The sequence below is a fragment of the Microcebus murinus genome, chromosome 29 (genome assembly GCF_040939455.1).
Source record: "Microcebus murinus isolate Inina chromosome 29, M.murinus_Inina_mat1.0, whole genome shotgun sequence".
In the NCBI taxonomy this organism is placed as follows: domain Eukaryota; kingdom Metazoa; phylum Chordata; class Mammalia; order Primates; family Cheirogaleidae; genus Microcebus; species Microcebus murinus.
Window position 1 is genome coordinate 6,908,144 of NC_134132.1, and position 14,521 is coordinate 6,922,664.

At 39.5% G+C, this 14,521-nt stretch overlaps 1 protein-coding gene across 1 annotated transcript in view; it reads left to right on the top strand.

The window, feature by feature from the left end:
- Nucleotides 1-2,178: 2,178 nt before the first annotated feature.
- HPGDS (hematopoietic prostaglandin D synthase) overlaps nt 2,179-14,521 on the top strand; it is a 28,325-nt gene continuing 15,982 nt past the window's right edge. The window contains exons 1-4 of the mRNA XM_012763587.3: nt 2,179-2,253; nt 8,511-8,652; nt 10,297-10,389; nt 14,026-14,135. Coding sequence (XP_012619041.2) covers nt 8,520-8,652; nt 10,297-10,389; nt 14,026-14,135 — 336 coding nt within the window. The 5' untranslated portion in view covers nt 2,179-2,253; nt 8,511-8,519. The remainder of the gene's footprint in view (nt 2,254-8,510; nt 8,653-10,296; nt 10,390-14,025; nt 14,136-14,521) is intronic.

The window sequence follows — 14,521 nt, forward strand, 5'->3', positions numbered from 1 at the left end:
GATTTGTTACTTTGTTTCCTCCAGTCAAAAGAATATGTTGTAAGGCAGAAAATTGTTATGGAAAATGAGAAAAGCACTATTTCTTGCATACCTGAATTTTTTTTTTTTTTTTTTTTTTGAGACAGAGTCTCACTTTGTTGCCCAGGCTAGAGTGAGTGCCGTGGCGTCAGCCTCGCTCACAGCAACCTCAAACTCCTGGGCTCAAGCAATCCTCCTGCCTCAGCCTCCCAAGTAGCTGGGACTACAGGCATGCGCCACCATGCCCGGCTAATTTTTTCTATATATATTAATTGGCCAATTAATTTCTTTCTATTTCTAGTAGAGACGAGGTCTTGCTCTTGCTCAGGCTGGTTTCGAACTCCTGACCTTGAGCGATCCGCCCGCCTTGGCCTCCCAGAGAGCAGGGATTATAGGCGTGAGCCACCGCGCCTGGCCCATACCTGGATTTTTTTTTTTTTTAGCTAAAACAGTTTCTTATACACAAGCAGCAGCATTATGCAAATAAGAAATATTAAATATGTCCTCAGAAGGCCTAGGCTTGCCCCATCAAAAATGCATGGGCAATTTATCTAATTTGCCTGTATCTCAGTTTCTTCATCCATAAAATAGGCATTAAAAATGATTGGGGTGAGAATAAAAAGATCTTTTTGAAGATGTAAGTTCAAACTCAGTGAAAGATAATAAGTACATTGTGTTAACTTCATATACTCTTACCCCCCCCCTCCATTTGCACTTGATTTTGACATACATAATATCTTTTTTGGTGGCTAAGGGGCTGCACTTGTGTCTTCTCAAACTTTTTACAAACTAAGACTTGTATTTATTTTCTTGTATTATGTTTCCATAATAATAAGTGGAGGTCAACATATTTTTCAAAGTTAAAACACTTGAGAAATAAGAACTATGACATGATGGACAGGTTGCTATTGCTGCCTATGGGTGTCATTTTCTGGAAGTTAAAAACCAGCCTGTTATTAAAATGTTTTGTGGATATTCCTCAGGCTCAGCAATGTACACACAGGTATTTTGCTGGATTGCTTCACTAAGCTGTCCTGCTATCATAGTTGGAATTAACTCTTGCACGAAGGAGTGAAAAAATAAAATTTTAAGACACATAGGCATTTGGTACTAATTTGTATAAGGATTATCAACAAGATGTATTGGAATCTTCCCTACTGGGTTTACTTTAAGCAACGTGGCAGCTCCTCTGAGAAATGAGTGTAAATGAAATATACCAGCAGCAAGGCCAATTTAGAGTTCTTGCAAAAATGTGAATTGTGGGGAAATATAAATGAGGGCCATTCAGTCATCAAACATATATGAGTGCCTACGACATGCCTGGCACTTCTCTTAGTATTGGGGAGAAAACAATAAACTCAACAATGAAGTGCCTGTCTGTGTGGCGTTTTCATTCTACCATAGGAGACTAAAAAAAAAAAAAAATACGCTGTATTGTCAGCCACTGTGATGAAGAAACATACAGCAGGTAAAGGATGAGACCACCTGAGGTGGATTCTGCCAGGGAGACCTTTTTAAAAGGAGGGAAGGGATGGCCTGTAATCCTAGCACTATGGGAGGCTGAGGTGGGCGGATTGCTCAAGGTCAGGAGTTCGAAACAAGCCTGAGCAAGAGCGAGACCCCCGTCTCTACTAGAAAGAAATTAATTGGCCAACTAATATATATAGAAAAAATTAGCCAGGCATGGTGGCGCATGTGTAGTGCCAGTTACTCAGGACTCCTGAGGCAGCAGGATTGCTTGAGCCCAGGAGTTTGAGGTTGCTGTGAGCGAGGCTGATGCTACAGCACTCACTCTAGCTTGGGCAACAAAGTGAGACTCTGTCCCCAAAAAATAAATAAATAAAAGGAAAGAAGGGAGCCATGTGCATATTTGTAAAGCAGATTTAATTGCACTCACGTTTTTTCATTCTCTGGGAGCATATGGTGAAATGAAAGAACATATGTAACAAAGGGATCACGTAAGCATCTATGATTTGGACTTTACCCCGTATGTAAATATGTTGGGTTATTTACACACAGAAGTCCTATAACATGCCAGGAATAACCAGACGTCTTTGCAGCCTGAACTCTTTGGCATGCATATTTCATCTAAGAGATGAAGGAAGGGGTTTAGGTGGAAGTGGTTGTCCCTTCTCTTATTGGCTTGTGACCATCACTTACTCATCGCATAAACCCAAGTGCAGCCACAGACCCAGGCACGGAAGACATCAGAGAGTCCACAGAGACACGGCACGAGTAAGTGACATTATTGAACTCTGCAGAGATAAGAAATGAAATGTTCTTTACTCTTAACTTCAGGGTTTTCTTTTTACTACTGTCATGTTCTGTTTGTGACTGACAGTCTTGTGACCTATTTTCACCACTGAACTCACTCTGACCTTGTTTCACTCACAGCCTCTCCGTGTTATATGACCATGTGGAAACCAAATGGTAATTTTTAAGGAAAATATAGACACAGGAGATTTTGAAAGATCCCTTCAAGTGGATTTTAACATAGAAAATAGAGTTAAATTCCTCCAGTTAAATAGAGTTAATTCCTCCAGTTTTCCTCAATACTGGGGGGAAAATCTTGTCTTAATCAGGGTTTGTAGCTTCTTCTAGAATTTTCCCCAGTGATTTTTCTATGTGTGATGCAGTAATGAATTACAGTTCATGGTTCTTCACTTTCCTTCTTTTTTTTTTTTTTTAATTTCAGCAGTGTTATTTGTAATGTTTTCTATTATTTTAAGGCACGTTTTGTTGAAATGTCTCCATGTTCTGCTAAGCATTGCATCTTATCATCATTTGGTTTTAGAGACAGGTAGGGATTTACCCCAGGCAAGGAATTTAAACTCACAGCTCCCAAAGGATATTTCAGTTATTCCTCTTGCTTTGGCTTTGATGTGAGGCAACAATTTGAAATAATATTTAATTGGTATTCGATACCAAAATAGAGATCCCAGCTTACCAATTCAAAATTAAACATTCAGTGGTTGAAAGCAATATCTTGCTCAGTTAACAAAAATTGTCCTATTTCTCTATGGTCCTACAGTTTAACTCCAACCTGGCAACTTTTCCAGAACTGACCTAGAAATGTCTAGGGACACTGTGAAATGTGGGAAATCAGCATTCTTTACCACCAAGCATTAGGGAGTAAAAAAGTGCTTTTATTTAATGTCAATATATGCAAGAAATTCCTATGTGAACAATAGTGTCTCACATGATTGCTGTCTGAATCCAATTTTTGCATTTCAAAACAACACAGTCTATCAACATAATAGGAGTGCAAACATTATGCTCCATGTCACTACATTTTATAGGCTTATTACTGGACAAGTTAAGAGCATAAACTCAAAGAAAGCCTAAGGCTCAAAGGGCTACTAGCAAATTCACATGTAATCTTTGTTTTTCAAACTCCTAGACTATTGCACAATACTAAACATGTAAAAAAAAGACTATACTTTCAGGGATCATTTCTATAGTCCGTTACTAAACATGTAAAAAAAGAAGTCTGAAATTCCCAAGTATGTTTGAATTCCTGATGTCTTTTATTTAAGAGTTTAAGTTGACCAACATTTTGGACTGAATTGTAGAATGCTTAATACGTAATTCCTTGTTTGCGAGTTTTCTATTTATCAAAATTACTCCAAAAGTTCTATACCTTTTTTTAACTAAAAAGAGTTCTGCTGAAGTCATTGTAAATATGTTTAGCATAGTAATTTACTATCTGACTGCTTTTCCAGAGAATTGAGTTTGGATTTTTGTCACCTTTCTTTTACAGAGACCATTTTACTGTGCTCTTATAACAATATACAGGATAATATATCAACTCAGTCAAAATTAAATGGTTTTGTTATGAAAGTTTGTAATTTTATCAATGAACATATTAAAATTGCCTCTGGGATTGAATGCTCCTATATTTTTTCTTGTAAATCAGCTAAAATACAGCAGCATTATATAAAGTAAAAAGAGCTACAAACCCAGGAAAAAGAAAGGAAGTATCCAAGATAGGACTTTTCAAAATCGCTATGAACTTCCCTGTAAAATATTTTATTTCCTAACAAGTTTAGCATATGCGGAAGTTTCTCTCCAGGGTGTTTATTAATCATTCATTAATGCAAGTGTTCTTTGAGGTTCTGAATGGGCTTTTTGTCTATCTGCAGCCTCAAGAACCTTACATAGCTGTCTTTGAAGTGCTAGGCTAGGGATTAATTATAGGTGTAAAGGAGATCTTCAAGCATGATCAACTTGTTAACTTAATGTTTCCGGATTGTTTCAGAAAGTGTGGGCAGTTTTCCCTACACCAGAATCTTAACACAGAACTGTCGCCGCCAACCAGGGTCATTTGCCTGCTGCTGCCCAAGAGGAGGTCAATACACCAAGACAGCAGGGTTTACAGTAGACAAAGCATTTTTAATTCCTCATACTGCTAAGCAGGGAGACAGGAGAAATTTCTTAAATCCTCCGCCCTGAGAATTTGGGCGAAGGGATTTAAAGACAGTTTGGCTTAGGCAATTGAGTCTGCTAATTGGCTGCATTTGTGGCAGAACCATAGGGTTTTAGAAATTGTCTTCTTTGCTGACCAGCTTCTTAGGTGGGGGTCACAAGATCAGCTGAGTCAGTCCCTGGTATGGGCCACTGGTCTGGGTGGGTCAGCTGCTCCCCTGGAATTCGGGAGCTGGAATGTATCTCAGAAACAACCCCTAAGTCTCAAAAAGGTGATGTTATCTATGGAGAAAGCTAAGAATTTTGATGACCACCAGCTATGTGGTTCCAGTTCCAATTACAGAGAAGCAAACAAGGGGAGAGTGGCTAATTATTGTCATTATTTTTAGCTAGGCCCTTAGCACAGTTCTCACCTTGCACCCCTTTATCAACTTGTGAAGACGATTTCAGAGTGACAGGGGAAGGGTTCAAAAAGGGAAGCTGGGCTGGGCACGGTGGCTCACACCTGTAATCCTAGCACTCTGGGAGGCTGAGGCAGGCGGACTGCTCGAGCTAAGGAGTTTGAAACCAACCTGAGCAAGAGTGAGACCCCATCTCTACTATAAATAGAAAGAAATTAATTGGCCAAGTAATATATATAGAAAAAATTAGCTGGGCATGGTGGCGCAGGCCTGTAGTCCCAGCTACTCGGGAGGCTGAGGCAGGAGGATTGCTTGAGCCCAGGAGTTGGAGGTTGCTGTGAGCTAGGCTGACGCCACGGCACTCACTCTAGCCTGGGCAACAAAGCGAGACTCTGTCTCAAAAAAAAAAAAAAAAAAAAAAAGGAAGCCAACAATAAGAGACCATACTGATCCTGGAATCCTGCTGGGATAGTCAAATAACTCAGAGGTTATTTCTGGGTATGATGTGAAGTTCGGGTCTAATTATATATATTTTCCCCTATTGTCTCAGAACCACAGTCCAGTCCCATTCTGTCCCCACTGTGTGTTGTGTCTGTCACACAATGGGTTCTGTTTCTGGAGACTGTGTACCTCCATCTGTCTAGTCATCACGAGGCTTTTTATCTAAGTCCTGCTATCTGGTAGGTCAAGACCTTCCCTTCTGTTCTCTTGGTTTGTCTTGGGTATTGTTGACCTTAGCATATCCATTTTAAATTTAGGATCAGGTTTATCTGTAGGCTCCTTTGTATTTTAAATATAGACAATTATTTTCATTGCAAAGGAACAGTTTTTTCACTTCCTTTCTTCTCCTTATATCTATCATTTATTACTGTTTTATTGTATTATCTAGGCTACCCAGGACTGTGCTGAATGTTAGAAATAATAGCATGATTCTTGTTATTCCTGGCATTAAAGAATATGCTTCTATTGGCTCTCCATTATGTAGGATGTCTGCTCTAAGTTTGTAGTAGAGACTTTTTATCCAGTTAAGGAAGTTTTCTTCTGTTCCTACTTTATTTTTTGAGACAGAGTCTCACTTTATTGCCCAGGCTAGAGTGAGTGCCGTGGCGTCAGCCTAACTCACAGCAACCTCAGACTCCTGGCTCAAGCAATCCTGCTGCCTCAGCCTCCCAAGTGGCTGGGACTACAGGCGTGCACCACCATGCCCGGCTAATTTTTTTCTATATATATTAGTGGGCCAATTAATTTCTTTCTATTTATAGTAGAGACGGGGTCTCGCTCTTGCTCAGGCTGGTTTTGAACTCCTGACCTTGAGCAATCCACCTGCCTCGGCCTCCCAGAGTGCTAGGATTACAGGCGTGAGCCACTGCGCCCGGCCTTGTTCCTACTTTATTAAGAGGTTTTTCTTTTTTGTTGAGAGTTTTGATCACAAATGAGTGATAACTTTATAAAAATGCTTTCTTAAGCATTTATTTACCATCTATTGAGATGATAGTATGATTTATGGTTTTTTGTTTTTTTATCTATTGATGTAGTTTATTATACAGATGGATGTTTTGATGTTGTAACATCTTGCATTCCTGGGATAAATAGAAAGTATAATTATGCAAATAACTATAGGAATATCATGTACAAGCACAGTTTGATTAATGAGTCACAACTGTTGAAAGGATGTTCTGGAAGAAAAGATAAGTATTTGTCAGATGTTCATAGACCTCTGCCAAATCTTAGATTTAAAGATATGTTTGTAGAGAAATATAGATAGCTACCAACCTACGCTAAGAAGTTTTAAATGTCTTGTTAATTTGAGTGCAATACAATATAAAATAGCATGATTTTATAAATTAACAACAAAACACAACCCTTTTGGCCAGGCATGGTGGTTCACACCTGTAATCCTAGCACTCTGGGAGGCCAAGGCGGGAGGATTGCTTGAGCTCAGGAGTTCGAGATCAGCCTGAGCAAGAGTGAGACCCCGTCTCTACTAAAAATAGAAAAATTAGCCAGGCATCGTGGTGCACACCTCTAGTCCCAGCCATTCAGGAGGCTGAGACAGGAGGATGGCTTGAGCCCAGGAGTTTGAGGTTGCAGTGAGCTACGATGATGCCACTGCACTCTACCCAGGGCAACAGAGTGAGACTCTGTCTCAAAAGCAAAACAAAAACAACCCCTTTGTTTTCATACAAAATTCAGGAGTGGACACTGATATTTATGTAATGTTGAAATGAGAAAAAGCTATGTTTAATTTTGAATGCTGGTCATAATGCATCTATACACATACATTTATAAGGAAAATACAATTTTTTGTGCTATGGAAACATTGACTATGACAACAAAAATCAATAAAAATTTTATATAAAATGCTTTTCAAACACAAACTTCAACTAAAAATGACACTGTCCACTCAGTAGGCTTTTTTTCTTTTGAGACTTAAAACAAATATGTCAAGACATTGTAACAATTATATTTTTGATTTCCTAGATAAGAATGATCCATTAATTATAATTACATAAAATGTTTTCTTTTTTCAGAAAGAACGTATTTACTTTACATATTTTATTTACGATTTTCATGCTGTTTTTTCTTTCCCACCATTTATGCCTAAGCTGGACATTTCTAAGTAACTTGGAAAATAGTTCCATTATTCTGATGGGCACTTCATTTAGGCCTCCACATTTGAACTCCATTATATGTATATTTCTCCCCCAGAGACAATTCCACAATTCACAGCCCCATATTTCTAAATCTGGGGCTGTGAAATGTGGAATTTTTATTAGTGTAGTCAATTCTCTCTTGAGAGAACAATTTCCCCGCATATTTATTATACATGTGTGGTGTGTGCCACAGAGTCTCACTCTGCTGCCCTGGCTAGAGTGCAGCGCCATCAGCCTAGCTCACAGCAACCTCAAACTCCTGGGCTCAAGCGATCCTCCTGCCTCAGCCTCCCGAGTAGCTGGGACTACAGGCATGTGCTATCACACTTGGCTAATTTTTTCTATTTTTAGTGGAGACTAAAGGTCTTTAGGTCTTGCTTTTGCTCAGGCTGGTCTTGAACTCCTGACCTCAAGCAATCCTCCTGCCTCGGCGTCCCAAAGCTCTAGCATTACAGGCGTGAGCCACTGTCCCCAGCCTCCCCCAACCTTTGATGCCTAGCGGGAGAGGCCACAGGTGAGGGGGGGTGACAGGTCCACAGGGACCTGGCGGTCACATTCCTCTTGCATGTGCCTCGCCCTGGCAGTTCTTCCACAGCCGTCCTCCAAACTCTGAGCTGCGTCACCAGAGCTAACAAATCAGACAGTGTCAAACACCACACAGTAAAGTGACTGAAAACAGGGCAAACCATCTTAAAATGGAACGTTTTCTTTACTGCATCCTCTGAAAGTTTGTGGGTAGATATCCTCTTAATCATTTGGTTATGATGCTATACACTAGAATGTTCCAACTAAGGTAGGGGGGAGGTAGAGAGCAAGACAGACGTGATCTTATTTATATTGTTTTCCCATATGTTATTAGATAGTGACTTATAATTTTGGCTTTGAAATATCATCTTTTATCTTCAGTTATCTCAAGAGACAGCATAAAGTTTTCCAAAAAAATCCCCAAAGGAAGATACTGAGACATGTCTAGAGGGCTGTGAAAGTAATCCCTCCCTTTTTCTCTTTCCAGAATCGCACCATGCCAAACTACAAACTCACTTATTTCAACATGAGGGGGAGAGCAGAAATTATTCGTTACATATTTGCTTATTTGGACATAAAGTATGAAGACCACCGAATAGAACAAGCTGACTGGCCTGGAATCAAATCAAGTAAGTAGCACCGATAATGGTTCATGAAAATGGAGGAAAATATACTTTCAGAACCTTTTGTTTTTCCTCAGAGGGAAATGAAAAAAAAAAAAAAAAAAAAGAATGTTTTTGAATGTCATGTAGCTTTAAATTGAGGTAGACTAAATAAATGCTCTATGAGCCAGCAATTTTCCTATTAGAGGTGAATACACAAACTTTACAGAAACACAATATAAAGATAAACCAATATAAAGCTTTATAAGATGTATTACTGTCTCAACTTTATAGTTGGGGTAGCTGAAATGCACAAGAGTTTGGGCAATTTTTCCAGTCTCACATCCCTGGCAAATAGAGCTGAGTTTCAAACCCAGGTCAATTTAATACCAAGCCCAAGATATATGCACCAGACAATGCCAATAGCAATACTACTTCAATAACCAGTATATTAACAATACATTTCCATATAGCTTTTGGAAGCATGAGCTTCTTATGAATCATTGCTCCTATAATCACTCTTTTTCTTAGCAGAGATCTCTTCACTGATGGGATAGGATATCTGATTTCCTATTGTCATGAAATTTTACCATTAATATCCAAATGTTTCTTCTGATATCAGAATTTATACATGGGATTTTAAGATAGTGAACATAGACTAGGTGGCTGGGTGCGGTGGCTCACACCTGTAATCCTACTACTGTGGGAGGCCGAGGTAGGAGGATCGCCCAAGGTCAGGAGTTCGAGACCAGTCTGAGCAACAGTGAGACCCCCGTGTCTACAAAAAATAGAAAAAATTAGCCGGGCATGGTGGCACATGCCTGTAGTCCCAGCCACTTGGGAGGCTGAGGCAGGAGGATTGCTTGAGCCCAGGAGTTGGAGGTTGCTGTGAACTAGGCCGATGCCACAGCACTCTAGCCTGGGCAACAGAGGGAGACTCTGTCTCAAAAATAATAATGATAATAATAATTGCTGTGATCTGTGACTAAGGCCACAAAAACTAACAAAGCTTTAAAAGAAAAGGTTTTTAAAAAGTTAAATGGTTAGTATATGAGGTAATATACAGTGTAGTATATACTATCACTGTAAATCTGAGTTTTAGATCCAGTTCCATCACTAACTTTACAGCAGGTTTTCTAACAATTTTTTTTTTTTTTTTTTTGAGACAGAGTCTCGCTTTGTTGCCCAGGCTAGAGTGAGTGCCGTGGCGTCAGCCTAGCTCACAGCAACCTCAAACTCCTGGGCTCAAGCGATCCTCCTGCCTCAGCCTCCTGAGTAACTGGGACTACAGGCATGCACCACCATACCCGGCTAATTTTTTCTATATATATATTAGTTGGCCAATTAATTATTTCTATTTCTAGTAGAGACGGGGTCTCACTCTTACTCAGGCTGGTTTCGAACTCCTGACCTAGAGCAATCCGCCTGCCTTGGCTTCCCAGAGTGCTAGGATTACAGGTGTGAGCCATCGTACCTGGCCCACTTTTTTTTTTTTAACTAAGAAAATGTAAAGACTCCACTAGAGGTTGTCAAATGTCCCATTAAGAATAAATATTTATGAATTCCATGACTTTAAAATCCTGCTTTGTTTCTATAATTATCCGTAAAAATGGAAGTAGTATAAGTCCTGGTTTTGTTATGAAGTTGATTCTTTGCTCATTTTCTTTTAAGCTCTTCCATTTGGCAAAATTCCCATTTTGGAAGTCGACGGACTTATCCTTCACCAGAGCCTCGCTATAGCAAGATACTTGACCAAAAACACAGGTAACATGTTTATTACATTTAAGATTTTTGATGACTAAAAAAAATACATGATGTATATTCAATACTCATTAAATAACCTAATTATTGGCCACTCTAGCACAAGTAAAAATGGAATGAATGGAATGAAATACTAGAAAAGTATCAATGTGCTATCTGTATCCATTTCACTTTCCATGACCCTAAGGACAATTAAACAATCTTATTTCCTATTTCCTCCTGCTCCTTTTGCCTCAAACCTCTTTGCCCCCCAAGACCTTTTCGGACTTTTACTGAAAAATTGGACAGGTAGGTGTGTCTCAACCCAATCTTTTGCTCGTATGTGTATTATAAGTTATCAGAGAAAATACATATGGCATATGTAGGTTGAAATTTCTTAGACTATTAAAATCATGTACTCAAAGATGTCCTTCATTCAAATTATGCTGAAAAAAATAGAAAGGGAGTTTTCTTTGTCTCCACTGAGTGCCATCTGGGGCATCTTTGTACAGGTAGTTGGCATCTGTATTGTTTTGTTAGCACCTGCACCCATGACAACAGAAACAATGGAGAGAAACAATAGAAAAAGTTCTTGTCTTTGTCCAATGCCTTTTCTCCCACCCTCTGCCCCATTGTCTTCTTTCTCCCCTTACTCCTCTCATACTCCTTTTGAGTCAAAAGCTACTTTTGCCTTCTTTTAAAGCTCTTTTCTTTCTAATCAATCTGTGGGATCACCATTCTTCCAACCCTATCACCCTCCACCACCACTGTTATTTAAGCCATAGACACACGATTAGCTCACAAATAAAATGCACCCTAATTACTAGACTCCCATTTTTGGAACAAAGTAACGTAAGTTAAAAATACAAAAATTGGTGTTATACTAACACGTTTCAAGAAATTAAGTTTTTTGGAAGTTTAGAAGTTTGGAAGTCAATGGAGGTGATTTATCACTATGGAAATTAGGCTTTGAGGTGAAAATGACATTTGAATTTGAATGGATGCCTAGAATTTTCAAGAGGAAGACTTGGACCTGGGCAGTGTTTTTCAGCTTAGATCACCTGGGAACTCATTAAAACAGGCTTTGCTCAACTTTGACCACAGAGACTTTGATTCAGTAGACCTTGGGTGGGGCCCCAAAATTTGCATTCATAGCAATTTCCCAGATGATGCCAATGCAGGTGGTCCTTGGATCTCAGTTCGAGAATCACTGGGCTAGAACATTCCAGGTAGAAAGAAAATGGCATGAGAAAAAGAAATGAACTTCAAATTCTCAGGATGGAATAGAATTAGATAGAGAAATGCTTACAAACATAGATTGGATCTGGTTAGAAAGATCCAGAGTACGGACTTTATTCCTTAAGCAATTATAGGTTTTTACCTAGAAAAGCAGCATAACTAAGCTACGAGTTTGAGATTATTATGGCCCTACTTTGTGTTTCATTGGCAGGACTGCAGGGAGGCCCATTAGGAGGTCATCAAAAAAGGCCAGATTGCAATGGAAAAGAAGAGGGATTGAGAAAAATATGAAAAATTTATGGATGTAGCATCTTCTTAGGGACTAGAAGACAGGTGTTGTCAGGTGGAAGGCAGTCCATTTGACCAAGAAGGAAAGGGCAAGGCAGACCATAGCTTAGACATGGTTTGTCATTCTCACAGCACCATGTACTACTGCCTACTTCCTCCTCCTCCTCTTCTTCCTCCTCTTCTTTTTAAAAAAACACAACTTGCAATACTCTTTGCAATGTCTGCTCTCTCTAGTCAACCATAAGTACCATCCAGGCAAGGAATTTATCTTTTATTCAATGCTATAGCCCCAGTTGGGGGCTGACTAGCAGTTGGAGACCAGTAATTATTTGTTGAATGAAAAAGAAAGAGCTGGCATGAGGGAGGGTGTGATGTTGGCATTTGGGGATTTCTTGAAGGAAGTTCAGGATCCAAAAGAACACCCAGAGAGATATCCAAAATGAGGCTTTAGTTTAGGACTAAAAATTGTTGACTGAGGATCCATCTGCATAAATTGGCAGCTGGAGGCTTGAGGTAGAAGTCAAAGAAGGGATGAAGGCTGGGCGCAGTGGCTCACGCCTGTAATCCTAGCACTTCGGGAGGCCGAGGGGTTCAGGAGCTCAGGAGTTCAAGACCAGCAAGAGTGAGACCCTGTCTCTACTAAAAATAGAAAGAAATTAGCTGGACAACTAAAAATATATAGAAAAAATTAGCCAGGCATGGTGGCACATGCCTGTAGTCCCAGCTACTTGGGAGGCTGAGGCAGGAGGATCGCTTAAGCCCAGGAGTTTGAGGTTGCTGTGAGCTAGGCTGATGCCACGGCACTCTAGCTCGGGCAACTGAGTGAGACTCTGTCTCAAAAAAAAAAAAAAAAAAAAAAAAAAGGAGGGATGAAAATGAGTGAGGAAAACTTGTGATAGAATTCTGAAGACTTTTCAAAGTCAGAAAGAAGAATCAACTTTTGAATATCACACACAAAAAATACAGTTTACAGAGGAACTCTCAATCATTCAAGCATTTTCTTTCACTTTTTACAGCTTTATGGAGGTATAATCTACAAACAATTCACCCATTATCAGTATCCAGTTCCTTGATTTTTAGTAAATTTATAAAGTTGTACAAAAGCAATCCATTTTAGAATATATACTGAAGCATTTTTTTTAACAGTAATTTAAAGTTTATTCCAGCTATAATGCAGGTTATTCTGACTTTAAGGTTACATCACATGGCATACTTCTGAGTCCTACTGAAGCATTTTAAATCGACATCAGTGAGAAAATATTTAGGAAGACCAATGCTTTAATTAGCAAAAATAATGATTAAAAAATGACAGGGAGGGCCGGGCGCTGTGGCTCACGCCTGTAATCCTAGCTCTTGGGAGGCCGAGGCGGGCGGATTGCTCAAGGTCAGGAGTTCAAAACCAGCCTGAGCAAGAGTGAGACCCCGTCTCTACTATAAATACAAAGAAATTAATTGGCCAACTGATATATATATAAAAAATTAGCCGGGCATGGTGGCGCATGCCTGTAGTCCCAGCTACCCGGGAGGCTGAGGCAGAAGGATCGCTCGAGCCCAGGAGTTGGAGGTTGCTGTGAGCTAGGCTGACGCCACGGCACTCACTCTAGCCTGGGCAACAAAGTGAGACTCTGTCTCAAAAAAAAAAAAAAAAAAAAATGACAGGGAGGAAAAAAAAAAAACCTATATTATTTTAAATGTTTAGTCTGTAGGCAGAGAACAAATGCTCCTGATAAAAAATTGTCTGCAAAAATAAAAATAATTCTTTTGATGAAATAAATTATGTATTACAGGTTATTTATTGTAGTATTCTTTGTATTAGCAAAAGATTACAAACAGACCTAATCAGTTGAGGCTAGTTAAATATGGGCAGATCTAGTGGGATATATATTCTTATTTGCTTATATTTTCATGAAGAAACAATGGAAGAACACATAAGAAACTAATAAAAGTGGTTAATAATAAGAGAGGTAGGAAACAAAATGAGGTGGGTGGGGCAGAGGGGGAAGCTAGTCTTCACTGGATATTGTTTTATATTGCTTGACATTTCAGTCATGTGAATATCCTATCTGTTAAACACCAAAGGTTTTTATAGTAAATTAAATCGAACATACTGGTGGGCCTCTCTCTATTCCATAGATTTGGCTGGAAAAACAGAAATGGAACAATGTCAAGTTGATGCTATTGTGGACACACTGGATGATTTCATGTCACGTTTTCCTTGGGCAGAGAAAAAGCAAGATATAAGGGTAATGTGATCAATTTTCAATTACTGGTATTAATCATATACCATTTGCCAGACATTGTTTTAGGTGCTTTAAAATGTCCGTTTGGGCCAGGCGTGGTGGCTCATGCCTGTAATCCTAGCACTCCAGGAGGCCAAAGCGGGAGGATGGCTTAAGGTCAGGAGTTCGAAACCAGCCTGAGCAAGAGCAAAATCCCATCTCTACTAAAAATAGAAAGAAATGAATTGGCCAACTAAAAATATATAGAAAAAAGAAAATAGCCGGGCATGGTGGCGCATGCCTGTAGTCCCAGCTACTCGGGAGGAGGCTGAGGCAGGAGGATCGCTTGAGCCCAGGAGTTTGAGGTTGCTGTGAGCTAGGCTGATGCCACGGCACTCTAGCCCAGGCAA